General features: G+C 45.7%; 1 protein-coding gene across 1 annotated transcript in view; it reads right to left on the bottom strand.

Moving 5' to 3' along the window:
* Positions 1-20,872, bottom strand: part of ARMH1 (armadillo like helical domain containing 1) — a 50,633-nt gene extending 29,761 nt beyond the window's left edge. Inside the window, exons 1-5 of the mRNA XM_043574751.1 lie at positions 20,713-20,872; positions 7,473-7,597; positions 6,217-6,444; positions 1,139-1,207; positions 276-442 (exon numbers count right to left, since the gene is read on the bottom strand). Of these exons, the coding sequence (XP_043430686.1) occupies positions 276-442; positions 1,139-1,207; positions 6,217-6,422 (442 nt within the window). The 5' untranslated portion in view covers positions 6,423-6,444; positions 7,473-7,597; positions 20,713-20,872. The remainder of the gene's footprint in view (positions 1-275; positions 443-1,138; positions 1,208-6,216; positions 6,445-7,472; positions 7,598-20,712) is intronic.
* Between the last annotated feature and the right edge of the window lie 103 nt (positions 20,873-20,975).

Below are 20,975 nucleotides of genomic sequence, written 5' to 3'. Positions count from 1 at the left end.
GTTGAATGGGTGCATAAAAGAGGATACATTTAAAATGGAGAAGTATTTCCAAAACTACCATGGAAAGATTTGAGCAAACGACAAATCAAGAAAATCATAAATCTGACTCTTCTGGCAGTGACGTGGACAGGGGCTAATTGACTCCACTGTACAAAGTGCTTCTGTGCAACCAGTTCCATGATGTGTTTTCCTAGAGCAGTGCTGGGTGCTGCCACCATTTTGCCCAGGCCCCTGGGAAGACATGGAATCGCCACCCTGTAATACACAGTACCCACCATAGCTTTCACAAATGAGCTCCTTGTACTTCCTGCCAGAGTTCGCAATGACCTGAAGTAGCCTGATGGATTCCTTCTTGTCCTCCTCCTTGATCTTCTCCAGCCCAAGTATTTCCAAGAGTGTTAGGACGCCTCCAACCTCGAGAAATTCTATAAGGTACTGATTACTGTCCAGAGAAATACAAGAGTAGAAATCAGACACCTGTCAGGTTCCTTGGCACTCACCTTTCTGAGGGATCTCAAGGGCCTTTCTTCACATACTTTGCCCTCCTATCTAGGAAGTGCTCATGGGCAAAGTGACACAATAATTTAGAAGTTCTTCCTTCTAGCAGCAAATGAAAAAGTTAAATACAATGGACATATCTTGTGTTTGGTTTTTCAGCATCTGTTTCTCTTCTTGAAATGGCACCTCAATGACCCTTGGGGAATCACCCCTCTGCCACTCAAGGGCCATGTGGTTTTGGCAGGATGAGCAGGTGACAGGGAACACCATCATTCTGACTGCAGTAATCGGTTGGGACCAGCCATGTGACCTCAGTTGGTTCAAGGAGGTTCAAAACTGGGGACTTTCTTAGGAATCCCTGGGAAAGATAAGTGCTCTTTTGGGTGGACTGAGCTAGAAGAATGCATGTCTGGAGTTTCTGAGAGCCATAGCGCTCAGAACAGAGCTGAGAAATAGAGAAAAAGAGAGGCGGGGACCAAGTACTGATGACATTTTTTAAGCCCTTGAATCTAGTCAGGCCGAAAATCTGCATTTATACCCAGATGGTGAAATGTGGTGGTCCCATGTGGTGTGAATGCCAAGGCCACCATGAGCCCAACATACAACTGAGATCCCAGAATCTCTCTAGAATAGAACTCACCTGCTTACAGCTGACAAGAAGATGCCAATTGACTTTAGAAGCTTATCTAAACACGAGCCAGTCATATAGCTGTATGACAAGTTAAAGAGTGAATTTCAGGATGGTTTTTCACACAGAAACCAGATCCTGTGACTGATTCCTGGTCATCATCTATGATGATCATGGCCCATTCCTGGGCCCATTCCTGGGCCTACATCTATGGCCCAGGATGACCGATAGTTGAATTGTATCCTTTATCTGAGAAGGGTCCCTAGGGTGAAGGGGAAGTGGAAACAAACACGGGGTGGGGGAATGCTGGCAGGCATGTTCACAGTTCCCCAGGAAGCTTTTCACCGGTAGATCAGCAACCTTGACTCTGACAGGCCCCCTAGACAGCAAGGAGGCTCTGATGAATATAAGGTGCATGGAGAAAGCATAGTCAATTTTCTAAGCCTCTCTATGCTATGACCATTGCACCCTTGGGTCTCTGCACAGTTCATTACTTTGTGCCTCGTTTTTAGACTTCTCTAAAAATAATCAGCTTCATCATTAATTCTCAATTTTGTACTTGCTCAGAGCTTTACACTGGAGGTCACTATCTTTATGAAGAATTGCGTGTCTTCCTAATAAGAACAACGGGAGATGGTGGAAAAATTAAACTCTGATTTAAAACAACCTCAGTATTTAATGTTATTTTTTAATGTGAGCCTTGCAAAAAGCCTCATTGTAATAAAGCACCCAGAGCACGCATCAGCTCAGATACAAGGTATGAAATCAACCCACAACAGAAAAGAAACCAGTCAACAATTACTAGGCTCATAACACATCACAGGCTCTTAGAACACTTAAGAAATTAGCTGAAATTATTGCAGCTCATGGAGGATGACTGAGAGCTTCCAAGACTGATAAAGGCTAATGTAATGGGTTGGAGGTAATGGTGCTTTGTTGGGGGGGGCGGAGGGCGCGTGAGGCAAATTATCTCTGCTGCACCCTGGTTCCCAGGATGCCAATAGAAGTGGAGACAGATTGGCTCATTAGGAAAGGCTCTTTGCTGCAAAAACAGTGTTTGCTCTAGAGCCAGGCTCCCCTGCCTGTTGCCACTCCAGCTGGGGGCCAGGATATCAGCCCACAGGGTAGTCTCTGTATTCCTCCATTGTCTCCCACCCAGCTCCCCAGGAGCCCCAGCCCCGCCCCCCCTTCCTACCTCACTGCCTTCTCCCTCTTCTCCTCAGTTACTAGCTAGGCTCACCAACTTTTGTCACCTCTTTTTCCTCTGCCCCAGGCTAGTCTTGCTTTCACAGTCACTCATTATGCATATTTCTGATCCCTTATTTTCAGCAATTAGTTCCAGAAGTCTGTCACCATATCAGCAGGTGCTAACCAGTACTAAGCATTCATTGTGTGCCAGGCACTGTGTTGCTTTGCTTGCATTGTCATACTGAATCCTCACCACACCCCATGGGGGCTGCTATTATAACATGTCCATGTACTTCATGAGGATGTAATCTCAGCCAGGTTAATGACTTCTCTAAGTCCCAAAGGTAACTGATGGAACTTGGATTTGAACCTAGGAGTCTAATTCAGAGTCTGAGTTTTTCCTGTCAGGCCTCTCTGCCTGTAGACAGATGGAGGGAGTGGGGCTATTTATGGATTATTTCCTTGGATGGTGTTGGAGGTGGAATTGTGGGTCTGCCCTCTCACTGGGGAGGGAGACAGTGAAGTAGAGTGGATGATACACGGGCTTTGGGCCAGATAGACCCTTTGCAAACCTTATCTCTGCCGTTTACTAGTAAATTACTCAAACTTTTCAGGTAATGACAATCACCTATTAGGCTTGGTGTTAGGCTCACAGGAGATAATATTTGTACATCACATAGCTAGAGCATAAAAAGACTCAATAAATGGCAATTAATAATTTTGTCATTATAATATATAAATCCTTGTTTTTTAAAAATTTTTTTTATGTTTATTTATGTTTGAGAGAGAGAGAGAGAGAGAGAGAGAGAGAGAGTTGAGCAGGGGAGGGGCAGAAAGAGAGGGAGATACAGAATCCAAAGCAGGCTCCAGGCTCTGAGCTGTCAACACAGAGCCTGACACAGGGCTCAAATCCATGGACCGTGAGATTATGACCCGAGCTAAAGTCAGACGCTGAACCAACTGAGCCACCTAGGTGCCCCTGTAAATCCTTAATTCTACTGGTCTATTCTGGAAGTTCAAGGTTTAAAAAGGGGTTTGAGGCTTCTGTGAGATTAGGCGGTAGTCGATTTTGTAAAACGTAATGATGCTATGTTGATTTGTTTTCCTTCAAAATCCACCATAACTAGAGGACTGGGGAGGAGGAGTGAAGTCACTGATTTAAAACACGGTATCACTTCGGCTGGTCTATTTTCTCTGTTGTATGACAAGGTCACAGCAAGTTAGGAAATTATGAATAATTTCAGGTATAGACACTGAACATACAACTGTATATTAAAAGCATGATTTGAATCATTCAGTAAGTGCTGAGTGAGCATCTACTAAATGTTAGGCATTCTGATTGGCACTTGGGATATGGGGAAGAATGATACCAGGCCTAGAGTAATAAGGGCAGTGACTGAGTAAGAAAAGAACATTATCATTTAAGGGGTGGGTGTAGGAAAGATCCTACAACAGAGACTGAGAAATGCCCTTGGGAGAAGGTGGAGGAGAGGAGAGCATAGATAGGGGCAGTGGACAAGCCGGATGGGGGCTAGGGTGAGGTGAGTGAGGCACTTTCTTTCGATTGTGAAATTTCAGGGGGCATCAAACAACCCAGTAATCAAATAATATTCCAATGTGCTATTTAAAAAAATAAAAATGAACACAAAAAAAATCCATGATGAATAAAATATTAAAGTTTTAAATGAAGATGGGGTCTGACCCTGTGCTTGTACAACCGTGACTCCTTCCCCTCCTCCTGTCATGTGGAAAGTGCTGCCAAGTGAGATGAGGAGGGAAAAAGGTAGTCTAGACTCAGTGACAAAGGGGTTGCAGATAACCTTGGTGAGGTCAGTGTCACAAATTGTGAGGTCGAAGCCAGATTATAGGTGATGATGTTTCTCGAAGTATCATCTTTGGATCACATGAGAGTCACCAAAGGGTGCTTGTGAGAAACAAAGAGGCCAGGGAGTCTCCCTCAATCTACTAAATCAGAACAGTGGGGTGGGGGTGGGGAGGTAGACTCATAATCTGCATCTTAAACCTCTTTTATGCACACTAATGTCTGAGGACACTGGGGTCAACCTAGAGATATATTCAGTGGTTTTCCCCTTGGCTTGTTCTAGGCCTGAGTCTGATTAGTAATTTTATCAATGATTTAACTGTAAGAAGAAGAGAGCTGTAATTACTTAAGCCTTTAGTTTTGCCCAGGTGCAGACTCTGGTTCACTCATTCCTTTGTTCAGTAAACACATAGGAAGTATCCCTAATGTGCCAGGCATGGTCCTGCGTGTTAGGGTTGTAGAGATGAGGAGAACAGATGTGGTTCCTGCCCTCACAGAGTCTACGATCCAGTGGGGAAGAGAGATACTGAGCAGGTATGAACAGTACAATATTATGACAATGAAGACAGAGGGAATGTCATGAGCTACATATGTAACAGGCTAGGTATGTGCGTAGGCTAGTCTGGGGCTCAGAAAAGGGCTTTCTGGGGAAGGGATGTTTTAGATTGAGATCTGAATACTGGAGTAGGAATTAGTCAAATTAAGAGGAGGTTTAGAGAAGAGGGGAGGGTTCAGGCAAGGAGAAAAATATATAAAAGGATCTGAGATGATCCGCGGAATGCTGTGGGCACCCAGCAGGAATATCCACAAACTCATCCCTAACTCAAACTGTCAAATCTGTCTTCAACCCTTATCTGTCTCCGGGGCTCCTGAGCAAGGTACCTCAAACACAACATGTTCCAAACCAGATTTATCAACTCCAGCTCCCTCGTTTCTTGGATTCTCTTCCCACATGATGGCACCCCATTCGCCCAGTTTCCCAAGCCAGAAACATGAGAGTCATTCTGTGGAATAGAAGTGGAGATGGTAGTTGGATTAATAGGTATGGAACTCAGATTCCAGAGAGAAACGTGGGCAGGGATACACAACTGAGAGCCCTTTAACAGTAGTGGGGTTGACATCACAACGATGGGTTAGGTCACTCAGGGAGAATCTATGAGTGAGCAGAGAAGAGGGACATGGATGGAGTCCCAAGAAACATCCACATTTCAGGGATGGCTGAAGAAAATTTGGAACATAGAGAAATAAAGGAGAAAACCAAGAGAATTGGTGTCACAGAAACCAAGGGAAGAGTATATAGTTTTTTGTTTGTTTGTGATGATCTATATGTGCATTCTTTCTTCTTTTTTTCTTTTTTCTTTTCTTTTCTCTTTCTTTCTTTCTTTCTTTCTTTCTTTCTTTCTTTCTTTCTTTCGTATAATTGACATATAACATTATATTAGTTTCAGGGAAGCATGTTTTGAGAAGTGGTAATGGTTGATTGACAAATGCCACTGAGAGGTCATGTATAATGACTGAGGATGTAGTCACTGGGTTTTGCAATTAGAACAACATTGGTGACCTTGGCAAGACCTGCATCGGTGAAGGGGACAGAAGTCAGACTGCTGTGGGTGGGGAGAAAAGGGAGGTAAAGAAGTATAGACTGGGAAAGTCAATAACCTTTTCAAGAAGCTTCACCATGAAGGGCAGGAACTAGGTGGAATACTGGTTTGAGATGCGGATTTAATTTAATGTTTTAAGGTAGAAGGGATTTGAGCATATGTAAATGCCAATGAAAAGCTGGTAGGGAGGCAAAAGTGAAGGCCACCAGAGAGAAAGAATAAGGTTCCTGAGGACAGAGAGAGGACAACCCCAGATGGAAGGAATACCCATGTCAAATCTTATGGGAGTGGAAGGGGTTAGGGGTGAGAATGAAGATATAAGTTGGGAAGACAGGAAGGGAGAGAGTTTTTGACTTCGGGGACACTACTTTGATCACCAGATGTCCTGATCTAAAATCTTAGACTCAACAGAAGAGCTCCCTCAATAATCTTCATTCCTTTGAAGATTGCCCAATTTATTTCTGTTCAGCAAAGGATACATGAGTCTAAGCCAGGTGGTCAGGCGTACCAGGAACAAGCTGGCTCCCTGAGAAAACTCCTGCTCCAGTTCAGGGGCGGTCTTGCCTTGGTTGGTCTCGATGAAAGTGTTGAGGATGTGACTCCTTGCAACTTTGCCAGCATTGTCCCAATCCTGTAAAAAACTCAAGAGCCGGCTGATGGCTGCCTGCTCCTTTATAGAAGTCATGGTCAGTCAGTCCTGAAGTTCGCTACAGAGGGAAGGAAAACAGGTTACCAAAATAGTTAGAACCATGCAAGTCCCGTGGGCTACTCTATGGGTTTTGCTTTTCCAGCAATCGGCGGGAGGCAGGGGGAGTCTCTGTCACTCACATGGATGTTGAAACATTCAAAATATACCTCTAGAACAGGTCACCTCCTACTTGAACAGGCAGGATCTAGCTGTGTTGTAATGGCATGAAGAATATCAAGGTGGCAAACATCTGCTTCACATTTAAGAGCTAAGATTTTAGCTCCTTGGATCCTCTGCTGATGCCAGCTGAGATGAGGGTGCTTGCTAAAAACCTGGGTCTCTTTCACCCCTCATTTCACACAGTGTCAGAGATTTGGGGTCTTTAGAGACCTGGCCCTTCTCATACCAATCGGCCAAGGAAAAATGCTCCTTAACCTTGTGCCTTGGGCTCTTATACTACTCTTTTAAAAACAACTTCAAAAAAAGTTAGTAAGAATAAAAAGTTCCCATTCCATAGTTGGATTAATGGGCTGTGGTTTGTAGGAGTCTGTGTCCTTGGGAGAGTGTTTTCAGTGGGGGAGGGAAGGTTTAAAATCAACCCGTTTTCCAAAAATAGTTGTGATTGAAAGTGTTATTATCCATAACAAATGTTAGTGCTGATGGGAGAGAGGCATGTGTGATTCTTTTGTCTAACAGACAAGTGAAAGTCATATTTCACATTATCACGGGGTTTTCTGTGATTTACAGAATATTTGTGAAACATTACTTGCAGGGGCCATGATTGATATGGAGAGAACAGCTTGTGTGTAGGGGAGATGTGTATTTCACGAAGACTGTTCAACATGAAATTTACAGTCCCATAAAGTGCTTCTACATCTTCGCCAGAGATCTAGTTAAAAGGACTTTACAGTCTGAAACATCCTAAAATTGATTCTAAATTAACGTTTCCTCACATGTATTTGAGATATTGATGGGGCCCAGCTATCAGAATTTTATTAGGAAGCAATAATCTGAGGCACACTGAGACAGACATACATACACACCAACCTCCACTACTCCCCAGAGGACACTGGATATGCGCTCTCAGGAAGGGCGTCCACGTAGCCTCAGGGATGGAGACAACCACGAAATCCTGTCAGCCTTAACAGCCAGGTGAGTAACTGTGGATCACCCTAAACACAAAAATGACCAAAATCCCTCATAGGATCAGGAATCAATCACTGTTAATGACATTACAGCCCTAAGTCTGGGAATAACTTTCAGAGGCCGCGGCCACCTTCAGCATCCAAACAGGCCTCAAGAAAATGGGGATGAATGGCCGTTCTGGACCTCAGGGAAGAGGAGTTGAAACACTACCATTAGGTTTAAGAAGCAGAAAAGCACCCTGTGCCCACCCCACTGCCCCCTGCTGCCGTGGGTGGACTCTCTCCAGGATTAAAATTTAAAGTGCCATCAGAGATGCACCCAGCAATTCTAGGCCAGGGAGGGTGGGACACTTGCAGCTGGGCTCTCCCCACTTTGGATCCTGAGGTTTCCTTGGATCTTCCCTTTCTTAATCTTTTCTTAACAGGAAAGGAAAACTAACAAATGGCAGCTTTAAAGGCCACAGTGATTCAGCTGTCCATCAGTGAGTATGTGGGGCAGGCCCATCACGTGGCACTGTGTGAGGCGCTGCGGGACATGCGGGGAGGAATAGCACTGCCAGGGCCCTTGAGGAGCCCCAGATCTTGTGACAGTGGAAGAACATGAGACTTGGAGTCAGACTGGGAGCCAAGGAGAGAGGCCTCAGGAGAAACCAGTCCTGCAACCCCTTGATCTCAGACACCTTGATCAGAACCTCCAGACTGTGAGATAACCAATATCCATTGTTTAAGCCACCCAGCCTATTGTGCTTTGTGATGGCAGCCCCAGCAAACTCCTACATCACCCTCACTTAATTTATCTGTTTTAGGCAGTATTTATTTCTTACTCTGACAGTTGAGGAATTAGCTTTCTCGTACCATGCTAACTTCCATTTTTTCTTCTCCCCTTATCCTCATAATATAGTTTTCCACAATTTATAGTTAAATCAATAGTTAGTGTTTACATTATTGATTAGGTAAATAAATACTGTCCACTCAAGCCGTAAACTACTATTACATTTTCTTTCCTTACAAGTTGGTTTAACCTGGAGCTAACAATTGTTTCTTTTTTTTTAATTGTTTAGACTTCTGAGTACCTAGGGCTATTTTCTTCCCAATGTTCCAAATACATGACAATTTTTCCAAATGTTCAATCCCTAACAGATCAGTTCCATCTTTTCCTTGGCGACTTTTTTTTTTTTTTAATGTTTATTTATTTTTGAGAGGGAGAGAGAGCGAGCAAGCTGGGAAGGGGCAGAGAGAGAGAAGGGGACAGAAAAGCAGGCTCTGCATTGTGGGGCTCAAACTCATGACCTGAGCTGAAGTCAGACGCTCAGCTGACTGAGTCACCCAGGAGCCCCTTCTCTGGTGACTTCTTTCCCACAGACCTCTGTCTTTCTGCTCCAGTTTAGACTGGTTGCTTGCTAAGCTTGGCACACAAATGTTGTCCTAGGATTTCCTTTTTGCCAGTTTTCTGTTGACTGTTCTGTTTCCTGGATCTACCTCTTCCTCCTTTGTGGTTTGCTCTTGTTTTCCCAAAGTATACTCTTCAGTAGTTCCTAAGAAATGAACACTTTGTGTGTGTGCGTCCTTGAAAGTCTGAAAGTATATTGACCTCGTGTTAGATTGGTTGGGTATATAATTCCATGTTAGAAATAAACTCCTCTTGGGGCGCCTGAGTGGCTCAGTCGGTTAAGTGTCCGACTTCAGCTCAGGTCACGATCTCGCGGTCTGTGAGTTCGAGCCCCGCGTCGTGAGAGGCTGGAGGGTGCTAGATGCATGGGACGAGGTGAGGGGCTCAGGCTGCCCTAATGCAGTGTGTAGGCTTTCCCTCCGACACTCAGTTTTCCACCCTATATCTCATCCCTGCCCTTCAGACTCTTCAGTCTCTTGAGTATGGGGGCCTCCAGGGTTCAATTTCCTTCCTTCTGATGCTGCAAGAGAGTTTAGAGTTGCCATGTGGCTTTTGAGGAAGGAGCTTGGGGTGGGGGCAAAGTGCTCTGCATGCAGATTTCAGCCAGTTCCCCTCTGTTAGCCCCATACCTCATTCTAACATGTGCTAATTCGTGCCTTCAAGGCACTAAGCTTTTTGGAAGTTAAACTAGGTGAACTGACTTGCTTCTTGTTGGTAATCTCCCCCTGCTGGCACTTTGTGATTTCTTAGGGTGTTTCAAGCCAGGTAACATTTCCCTACCTGCTTTCTAAATATTTATCGAGCTTTCATCTGCTGTAATACCTTTGTGTATTTCTTTAGTGTTATGTAAGGGAGGTATGGAGAAGTAGGGGAGGCACAGGATGGCAGTCATGTTGAATCTAGAGCCTCCAGCCACTTATTTATTTTTATCTCAGCTTTTCTTCAAAATAGGACTTGATGAGGATTACAAACAAAACAAAACAAAACAAAAAGCCCAAAACCCCAAACCAAATAACCAGTAAGTACAATTTTAAAAAGAATTAAAAAGAAGAAAACAGTGGGAAAAGGAGAGAAATGTGCCACGTTCGGGAGAGAGTGGCTGGGATAAATTCTGTATCTGAGCTTCTTCTTGACTACCAAATATAAGGGGATACATTCTGTATCTTTCATGGTGAAGGGAGGAGAGATGGAATGATGGTGGGGAGAAGAAACTAATGTTTTTTAGTGTTTATAAGAGCTAGTCACATATATTTTATGGACATTGTTTTAATCCTCTTAAGATCCTGAGGAAGTATTTATTATTATCTCTAGTTTCTAGAGGGGAAAAACTAAGGTTTAGAAAGTTTGCTCATTTATTGACGGCCTCACAGCTAAGCAGGGGCGGAAACGGAAACTGCACTCAGGTTTGTGTGTAACTCCAGAGTCCATCTTCTCTCCGTTAAACCAAAAGCACTGATTCTGCTCTCCCTTGTGTTCCAAAATGTCACCAAACACCTCTTATTGTCAAATTCGGTGGCTAACTTGCAGTCCCATCTTGCTTGACCTCTGATGGATTGTGGGTGACTCCCTTTTCAACATTTCTTTCCTGACCTCACTCTCCCTGGTTCTACCCCTCACTGGATCCTCCTCAGGCTCCTGTGCAGCTCTGTTCTGTTCTCAGTTGTCTTCTCACGCTTTGTAATCTCCCGGCTGGCCTCCTCCACTTAATCACTTCGTATTACATCTGCAGGCTTTAGGTCTCCCAAAGCCACACTGTCAGCCTGGGTCTCCCTTCTGAGGTCCAGATGCCTGTATCTAAATGACCAGTGGACATCCTCATCAGTATGTTTCACACACTCTTCAAATCCTAAATCCACGGCTGAGCTTGCCAAACCCTCACACTTGCTCCTTCCCCTGTGTTGCCCTAGTTCAGTAACTAGCTCACCACTCTCCTAGTCACCCAAGAGATATATATATTTTTTATGTTTATTTTTATTTTTATTAAAAAAATTTTTTTTTCAACGTTTTATTTATTTTTGGGACAGAGAGAGACAGAGCATGAACGGGCGAGGGGCAGAGAGAGAGGGAGACACAGAATCGGAAACAGGCTCCAGGCTCCGAGCCATCAGCCCAGAGCCCGACGCGGGGCTCGAACTCACGGACCGTGAGATCGTGACCTGGCTGAAGTCAGACGCTTAACCGACTGCGCCACCCAGGCGCCCCCCAAAATTTTTTTTAAATGTTTATTTTTGAGACAGAGAGAGACAGAGCATGAACAGGGGAGGGTCAGACAGAGAGGGAGACACAGAATCTGAAACAGGCTCCAGGCTCTGAGGTGTCAGCACAGAGCCAGACACGGGGCTCGAACTCATGGACTGCGAGATCATGACCTGAGCCGAAGTTGGACGCTTAACCGACTGAGTCACCCAGGCACCCCTGTTTATTTTTATTTTTGAGAGAGCAAGTGAGTGGGGAGGGGCAGAGAGAGAGGGAGAGAGAGGATCCCAAGCAGGCTCTGTGCTGTCCGTGCAGAGCCCAATGCAGGGCTTGAACTCACGAATTGTGAGATCATGACCCGAGCTAAAATCAAGAGTGGGACGTTTAACCTTAACTGACTGAGCCACCCAAGGCACTCCCCCAAGAGCTATCTTTGACACATTCCTCTCCCTTACCCTCCTTGTCTGAGCCGTTGCCAGGTTCTGCCAGTTGGCCTTCCTAAATCTCCATCAGTTTATTTATCTTCATCTCCACTGCCACTACTTTCATTGACCCCGTCATCCCTCACGTGGATTGCTGCAATGGCCTCTACCCGATCTTGAGGTTTACCTCATCCTAATCTTCAGTCACCTGAGATTTAAAAAAAATGCAAATCCGACAGATTTCCCTGCTTCAAACTCTTCAGTTGTTCCTCATTAGTCTCAAGATAAAGTTTCAAACATCTCAGCCCAAAGAACTTCTAAATTCTGCCACAACTGAAATCTGACCTCCTCCGCCCCTGCCCCAAGTCACGGCTTCCAGTGGGAGTTGAGAGGAGCCTGCCCTCTTTCCCATGCTTCAAACCCTTCTCTAAATTCCCCATATTAAATCATTTCTTTTCGGGGTGCCTGGATGGCTCAGCTGGTTGAGCACTGGACTCTTGGTTTTGGCTCAGGTCATGATCCCAGGGGTGTGGGATCGAGCCCCATGTTGGGCTCTGTGCTGCGTGTGGAGCCTGCTTGAGATTCTCTCTCTCTGTCCCTCTTCCTTGCTTGTGCGCTCTCCCTCTCTCAAATAAAATAAAAAGGGGCACCTGGGTGACTCAATCAGTTAAGCATCCAACTCTTTTTTTTTTTTTTAATGTTCATTTATTTATTTATTTTTTTTAATTTTTTTTTTTTCAACGTTTATTTATTTTTGGGACAGAGAGAGACAGAGCATGAACGGGGGAGGGGCAGAGTGAGAGGGAGACACAGAATCAGAAACAGGCTCCAGGCTCTGAGCGATCAGCCCAGAGCCCGATGCGGGGCTCGAACTCACGGACCGCGAGATCGTGACCTGGCTGAAGTCGGACGCTCAACCGACTGCGCCACCCAGGCGCCCCATAATGTTCATTTATTTTTAAGAGAGAGAGAGAGAGAGAGAGAAGGAGAGCAGGGGAGGGGCAGAGAGACAGTGGAAGACACAGAATCCAAAGCAGGCTCCAGGCTCTGAGCTGTCAGCACAGGGACTGACATGGGGCTCAAACTTGTGAACCACAAAATAATGACCTGAGCTGAAGTTGGACGCTTAACCAACTGAGCCACCCAGGCGCCCCAGCATCCAACTCTTGATCTCGTATCAGGTCATGATCTCACAGTTTGTGAGACTGAGCTTCACATTGGGCTCTGTGCTGACAGCGCAGAGCCGGCTTGGGACTCTCTCTCTCTCTACCCCCCTCTGTGTCCCTCCCCTGCTCCTGTGCTCTCTCTCTCTCAAACTAAATAAATAAACTTAAAAAAAAAAGCCAGCAGTTAAAAAAAATAAAATAAAAATAAATTTAAAAAATTACTTCTTTTCTTCTGAGGTCCAGCCTCTTGTCCTTCCCCCTCTTCTATGCTTCGGTGCTCATTTATGGGCCACTCCCTGATGCTCATGATGGTTTGGGCACCTGTCTTCATGGCTGGGCAGTTTCAACATCAACATGCTCTATCTTTGAAATCTGGGTGGCTGGTATCATCCCTGGCACATAATGGGTGCTCAACAAGGGTTATTTTAATTGACATCTGACATAATGTGCTCATAATGAGCATTTAATTTCCTTAACTTCACACAGTAATTAATTAAACAGATGTCCTGGGTGTTGATTCCCAGCCAAGTACTGGGATTGGGCCTAGTTAACATGACAAATCTAGTCTTTGCCTTCACGATGCTTAGAGATTGGTGGGTGGAGAGAAAGGCAACCTGGTGATTTTAATGAAAAATGAAAAGTGCTCTTGGGCGCCTTGAGCATCCCATTCTTGATTTCGGCTCAGGTCATGATCTCATGGTTCATGGAATTGAAACCCACATTGGGTTCTGCACTGACAGGTGGAGTCTGCTTGGGATTCTCTTTCCCTTTCTCTGCCCACCCCCAACCCTGCACTTGTACACACGCACTCATGCTCTCTCTCTCTCAAAATAAATAAATAAATACACTTAAAAAAAAAATCATGACTTAAAAAGTAAGTGAAAAGTGCTCTGATGGAGTAAATCCCAGGATCTGTTGAAGCAGGTAGGAGAGGCACAGAATCTAGATTCCAATGACCCTGAACCTGCACCTCTAACCAACCCCACATTCATACTCACGATGAGCCGCCTGTGACGTCTGCAAGCTCCTTGCCCTCCCACCTCCTCCATCTGTTCTCAGGACATCTACTCCTGGGTTAACAAAAAACCATGAGGCAAGAATGTCCTCACAGTCTTCTTCACTCTTCCCATTTGACCTGTACCCACACCTGTCCTTTTTTCCTTCTCCCTCTCCCAGAACTCTCCATCCATCTGTCCTGCCTTCTTAAGGCCCTCACTCCACCCACTGCCCCCTTCTCCCCTGTATCCTCAACTGCACTCTTTATTTAGGCATTTTTCTTGTTAACTTAATTATTGCCTAGCCTAAAACAAAATTAAGCAAAAATGAAAACAAAACCCGCTACCTCAACCCCATGTCTCCCTCCAGTCCCCTCTCTGGCTTTCTTACTTCACAGGAGAGCTTCTTTTTTTTTTTTTTTTTTTTAAATGTTTATTTTTGAGAGACAGAGCACAGGCGGGGGAGGGCAGAGAGAGAGAGAGAGGGAGACACAGAATCCGAAGCAGGCTCCACGCTCTGAGTTGTCAACACAGAGCCCGATACGGGGCTCGAACCCATAAACCGTGAGGTCATGACCTGAGCTGAAGTTGGACGCTCAACTGTCCGAGCCACCCAGGTGCTCCACAGGAGAGCTTCTTAAAAGCACTCTACAGTACTACTCCAGGCTGAAAGGCTATGATAGATGGCCAGCCAGGTGAAGAGGTGATGAAATTGTATTTCAGGTAGAGGAAATAAAATATGCAAAGGTTTAGAGGTGAGAGAGTGTGAGGCATATTTAAAGAATTCCAGGTGGGAGACAGTACAGGGCTGTTGTTAGGAACATAGACACTAGAGCGCCATGATCTCCCGCCTCCAGGCTGTGTGACCTTATGCAAAGTATTTAACGTCTCTCTAGGCTTCAGCTCTCTTACCTGAGAAAAGGTGACGATACCTCAAAGGGCCAACATAAAACTTAGCTCCTATTTTCATTGCTGAGACCATTTCAGAATGTCTGGCCACAGTATGAGGATGGAAGTGGCGAGGGATAAAACTGTGAAAATAGGCAGAGGCCAGAGAATGAAGAGCTGTGTGTGCTGTGCTACAGGGTCTGCCCTCGATCCCTAGGGCCACATGAAGGTACTAAAGGGTATTAAGTCAAGAGCGACAAGAAAAGAGTTTGTTCTAGAAATCTCTTGACTGCAGTGTGGAAAGATGATTGTAAGGGGGCAAGACTGGACATGGGGCACCAGTTAGGAGGCTGTTCCCCTAATCTTGGCAAAAGATTCTGGTGACAGTAGGGCTGGAGAGGAGCAGGAATGCCACATAGGTAGAATCGACAGGACCTGGTGACTGGCACTGAAGGATACAAGTGGGGGAGGAATCAAGGATGCCCAGCTGACCTTGCTTCCTACTTAACAGAGAAAATAGGGCCCTTCTCTCCCGTCCATTCTCAACCCTACCATGTCAGCACCTAGCCCTTCCACGGGTGCTAGAGTCTGCCCTTCTACCTTCAATCTTTCCATCTTTCTGACTCCTCTTTTTAAAAAAAAATTTTTAACGTTTATTTATTTTTGAGAGACTGAGAGAGATAGAGCACACGCAGGGGAGGGGCAGAGAGAGAGGGAGACACAGAATCTGAAGCAGGCTCCAGGCTCTGAGCTGTCAGTACAGAGCCCGATGCTGGGATTGAACACACGAACTGAGAGATCATGACCTGGGCCGAACTCAGAGGCTTAACCGACTGAGCCGCCCAGGCACCCCATTTCTGACTCCTTGTAAACACCTACTCAATCTTCACCAACCAAAATCAATAGGTAAATAACACTTTTTTGATGATCTTTCCTTCAAGCTTCTACCCTCCCTCCATTCTTCACCCCCAAATTTCTCTAAACAACACGTGGCATACAAGGCCCTTCAAACTTGGCCCCGGGCTAACCTCATCTCACCTTTCAACTTCCCAGACCCTTCCAGGCCCTCTTTATTTCAATGATGCTCTGCCATGGGGAATGGCCAGCCTCCTTTTTGCCCTTTGACTAATTCCCCAAGACAACTAGGGGCTCTTGGTTCTGTGGTCCCACCTATGCCACCTCTTCCCCTACTATGCTGTAAAACTAACCATCCATCCCAGTAGAGTGTGAGTTCCTCAAGGGCAGGGGTTGGTCTTCCCTATCTCTGTGTCCCCAGGGCCTGGCATAATGCCTGGCACAAAATAGATGTTTAATAAATGCTTGCTGGGTGAATGAGTGAAGAAATCAGCCTGCTCCTGTTTTAGATGGTTATATCTGAGGGTCCATGATATGTAGGTCCATAAAACTACCAACTTCCCAAAGCTACCATGTGCAGGGTGGCAGAATCTCCATCCAAGAAGGCCAGTGCAAAGTCTATGAGGCATTTTACAGCTATGACAGGAAATAGCAATGTCAGCAACGGTGTCATCTCTGGACACTAAGGACAGGGATTCAGTGCCATGAACGGTCAGTTAAATTGTAATTGGAGTGAACTGTTCCTCTGCAAACCATAATGTTCTTTAGCTGCACAGCCAAATGGCATTCAAGAAGGGGAGATTTTTTTTTGAAATGTCAAAGAAATTATTTCCAATTTGGTGCTCACAAGCAGAGACTCTAATGATCAGTGGAAATGAGAAGCAAACAAATTAGCACTAATGGAAAATGGCTTTTGGAAAAGAGGATTTAATTTATAGTCAACTGATCATGGCATGCAGCATGCAGTAAAAGTCAGCCTCACCAGCTTGATCATAAGAACCGGAGCACACATGGAATGCCAGAGAAAAATATATGTATGCCATCATGCTTATTGGAATCTCTCTGTAAGTGGCAGCCAATTAAAATTGTCATTATTTTACCTTGGAGAGAAAATGGCCTGAAAAAATCAAAGCACATGAAATTAAAATCCGGATTAGGAACCATGGTCCAAATTGGTTTGTTTGTGGCCTTTTAACCTTGGCAAAGTCTTCTGCAAGGACGACAAACCTACTTTGTCTTCAGCCCAGAGTGGACTCTTTGTTTTTAATTTCCTCTCCATTTTCAGAGGTGATTAATAAATCTGGACTCCCCCATAAATCATATCTATAGCAGACAAATGGTTCTTCTTCACGCAGGGAAACTAAGATCACAAAATCTCAAAAACCCCAGCTATTGTACTAAGTCAAAAGTCCTTAGTGACAAACGAGCAGAGGTAATAAAAACCAAAAGGTCACCTGGTCTTGTTTCTAAATAAAATTTCTCAGAGGGCTTTCTTTCCCTAAATCAAAGACACGTTTCTAAAAGCAAGAAGCCTCTAGAGCATGGGCTGCCAGCCTGGCTCCCTGTCCCCAGATGGCCTTGGAGACAAGGCAGTCAGTGTCCCCTGTTCCTGCAGGCTCCATCTGCAGAATGGGATAGAGATCTTCTCCTTGGGCTCCCATCCTAACTCCTCACTCTTAGCTCCCCATTCAGAAAGAGAGAGGGAGGGAGAAGAGAGACAGAGAAAGAAACACTCTCCTTCTGACCTCAGGCCTAGCCAGAGGGTGTCCTGGCCTTTACTTCTCCCTCAGGGCAGATGTACTACAGTTTGTCACTTCCTTCTCTTAGTCCCTTCCTTCTGCTCCCCATTCATAACTTCTTCACAGATCCCTCCTGCCACCCATCACTTCCCTACAGACTCCATGTGCCCCATCTTTCCCCCGGTTTATTTTCCCTCCATCCTCTCCCCAGAGACCACCTTTCTCCCATTTCCCTCCTGTGAAACCCTCTGCCTTCATCCTCTTGCCAGGCCTACCCTCATTCTCTACCCAGACCCCAATTTTCCTCTCCTAGATCACTTCTGCTTCCGACCTCCACTCCACAGACCTGCCCTCATGCTCTCCCCACAAAACATTAACTCTCTAGGCCAACCATCATTTTTCTACCCATGGTCTCCTCACCCCTGCACTGCTCAGTGCTTCATCTTCCCTGACCTGATTTCCTACCCCTCCTTCCTTCCCAGCCTCTTTACTCTGCCCTCAAAGGCCTTTGTTCCCAATCAGCAGTCTTCTCCACCCTTAGCTTCTCCACACTTGCTCTGCCTCCCCTCAGCCTGCCCCCAACGTTGGCTCTACTCCAGGTGCCACTTCTGCAGAGCCCTCCCTGGTGGAGGCTGTTTATATCCTTATACCCCAAAAGTCACAGGATTGGCAGGGGGGCTGGGGTCTCCTCACCAAAGCCCAACCCAGTTCCTTATTCCGCCTCTTTCTTGTAAAAACCCTTGCTACTTTGAGGGTCATGCCACTCTAATGTATTGACCATCATCCCTCCTCATATTCACAGCATCACCTTAAGCGTCAGACTCAAGAACAATTTTCTTAATCCATCAAGGACTTTGGTACCTAGCTCACAAGCATCCTTTTCCCTCCTCAAGTCCTGCCATCATCTGGGGGGCTGGCCATGTCAACATCTTGAATGTCTTCTATATTCCACTCCAGCTACCCACTCCCATGGCTACATCCTGGACCTTGCCATCAGCTGGACCTAGTCAAGCTTCATTACTCCACTTTCTGATCATACCTCTCTCATTCAACTATTTCCAAGATAAGGGATCTCTGACTTCACTGGGACCCCCAGTCTATAACACTTTTACACTCTCTCATGCAGTTTAGGTGCTAAACTCTATCACCTCGACCCATTGCAGGATCATCCACCTCTTTGTCCTTCCATTTCACCACCTGATGAAACCCAAACCTGGACCGATTGAACTAACCTCTCTGCACCCCCCACTAGATGGCTGAATACTGTTGGGGAAAAATGCTTATCACACAACCATGCAGACTGCTGCTGCTACAATGAATGGTCACTGACCTCAAGAGGCCTCACAACTGCCCAGAAATTTGTATGCTGCCTCAGTCATCTTGCTGCCATTGTTCACTCACTGAGGCTAGTTCAATCTTTCTCTGCTCTTCTCAGACCTTGCATACCATCTCCCATCCCACTCTCACTGGCTGATATCACGTCCCCATTTCACAGAGAAACTAGACACGACCAAACAACAATTTCCTCAACTTCCTGCCACGAAACCTACTAATGTACTAATCTCTCATGCTTCCTTCTTGTCACAGTGCAAATGTCCCTCTGCTTTTTCAAGTGAATTTCTCCACCAATGCTTTGGATTCCCTCCTATTCCTTTTCTGGGGTGCTACTTTCTCACTTATCTCTGTAAATTTGCCTTTTATTCCTTTTGCTGGATCCACGCCAAAAGCATTTTCTCATCTGAATAAAAATCTTTGCCTCCTTCCTATTGCCTTCTCTCTTTTTTCTTGGAAAGAGCCAAATGTCTTGAAAATGTATTGTATAGTCTTCACTGCCGCACCTTCACACCCACTTCTCGATTCACGGAAATTTGACCTCTCTTCCTATCACTTCCACTGAAACTGCGTTTGCAAAGGCCACCAACGACTTCCTTGTTTCTAAATCCAGTGGATTTTTTCAGACTTTATTTTACTTGATTAGTCATCAGCCTTCAACACTTTCCTGCCTTGGCTTCTCAAACAGCACGTTCTACCACTGATTATCTTACCATTTAGGATACTTCATCTCCATTGACTTTGCAAGTTCATCTTCCCTTGCAGACCCTCAGACTCAGGGGCTTCTCAGGACGATGTCCTAGGCCTTCTTCTCTTCTTACTCCTGTATATACTGTCTGGAAAGCCCAACAAATCCATCCACCCGTGTGGCTGATGTCTACAAGGCACTACAGACCACTGCATTTTGATTTCTAGTTTAGACTTATCTTGCAAGCTCCAGTCAGGCATATTTCACTGCTGCCTCAACACTTCCACTTGGATGTCCCACTGGACTCATCAGTCCCCAAACTTACCCTCTCCTAAAAACTTTGCTATCTCTTCTTTCTGTGTGCTCCAGCCAGGAATTTAGAAGTCATTCTTCACTTCTCCTACTTGCCCCACCAAGCACCAAGTCTGGTTCTTTTTAGCTCACAAGTGTCTAAGGAATCCATCCCCTCCTCTTCATTCTTTAGGCCACCATAATCTTTTCCCATTACTGAAACAACTTCCTAACTGGTCTCCCTCCTTCTCCCAATCCCCAATTCATTCTCTGCATTGATCTTTCTGAAACACAAATCTGATTGTTACTCTGTTGTTTAAAGCCCTTCAGTGACTCCCCACTGTCCTCAGGATAAAGTCTGAACTCTTGTGCTTGTAGCTTTAAAACACACTGGAAAATTTTTACCATCTACCTATAAGCTCAGAGCTGAGTGTGGCATCAAAGACCCTCCAGGATTGGGACCTAACTGTCCTTCCAAGGTTATTTTCACATTAGTATCTCCTCTGGCCAGAAGATGTTCAAGATTTCTGGCACTCACCCCTCAGTTTCCTCTCTTTGAGGAAGGAGTCTTTTGTCTTCCCTATCTCCACAGTCTTTCAAGGCCCAGCTCAAGAGACATCCCCATTGCCATAAATGCCCCTTCAATACTTTCTGAGCCCCTAAAATCCTTAGGGCCTACCCTTCTGTAGTATTTATCCCTCACACAGAATTACGGTTGGTTCATGCATGGTTTTTTTCCCTCTCTTTTTAAGATGTATGGAAGTCAGGGCCAAAAGCTTAATCCTCCCTAGAGCCCACCTACATAACAGGTGCTCAATAAATATTTGTTAGATGCATGGATAAATGCAAGAAAACTGTACTCGCTAGCTCCTTTGTGCCCCCATGAACAGAGCATTCTCTAGAGTCTCCCCCTTAAGACACCACTCCCCTGCCTCCCACTCACCCCACCAGCCAGAATATGCCTGAACCCACTGGGTAGAGGATGGCCGGCACGCGTCCTAGGCCGTTTTGTACGGTTTTCTACCTCCAGCCCTCGGAGCTGCGTCTGGTAAAGGATGGTAGAGGTAGGAGATGATGTAAGTCAAAGGGCACTGCCGTCCACCTCGTAGGACAAGACACGACCGGGAAGGGAAACCTTCCCATTTCCAGAATACCGCAAATCTCCCGCAGACCCTCTTACCTACACTGGCGGGTGGGGCCTCTTTCCGACTGGCGTCCCGGCTGACCAATAGTGGACCCAGATCAGGAGATCCAGCCAATGGCTGAGAAGCAGAGATAGACGGGGCGGGGCATGGTTGCTAGGGCCTACTGGTGGGGTGCGGCGAGAGGCTCCGAGAGAGACTCGGCGGTTGCTAGGACGGGAGGTCACAGAGCGCGGCTCAGGGATTGGGCAGCGACTGGAGAGGTGGGTGGTGATTGGGCGGTGCCCGAGAGGCTGCGGGT

This window comes from Prionailurus bengalensis, chromosome C1, assembly GCF_016509475.1.
Source record: "Prionailurus bengalensis isolate Pbe53 chromosome C1, Fcat_Pben_1.1_paternal_pri, whole genome shotgun sequence".
Lineage (NCBI taxonomy): Eukaryota > Metazoa > Chordata > Mammalia > Carnivora > Felidae > Prionailurus > Prionailurus bengalensis.
Note: the sequence above shows the minus strand (reverse complement) of the source record. Positions and strands in the feature narration are given on the sequence as shown.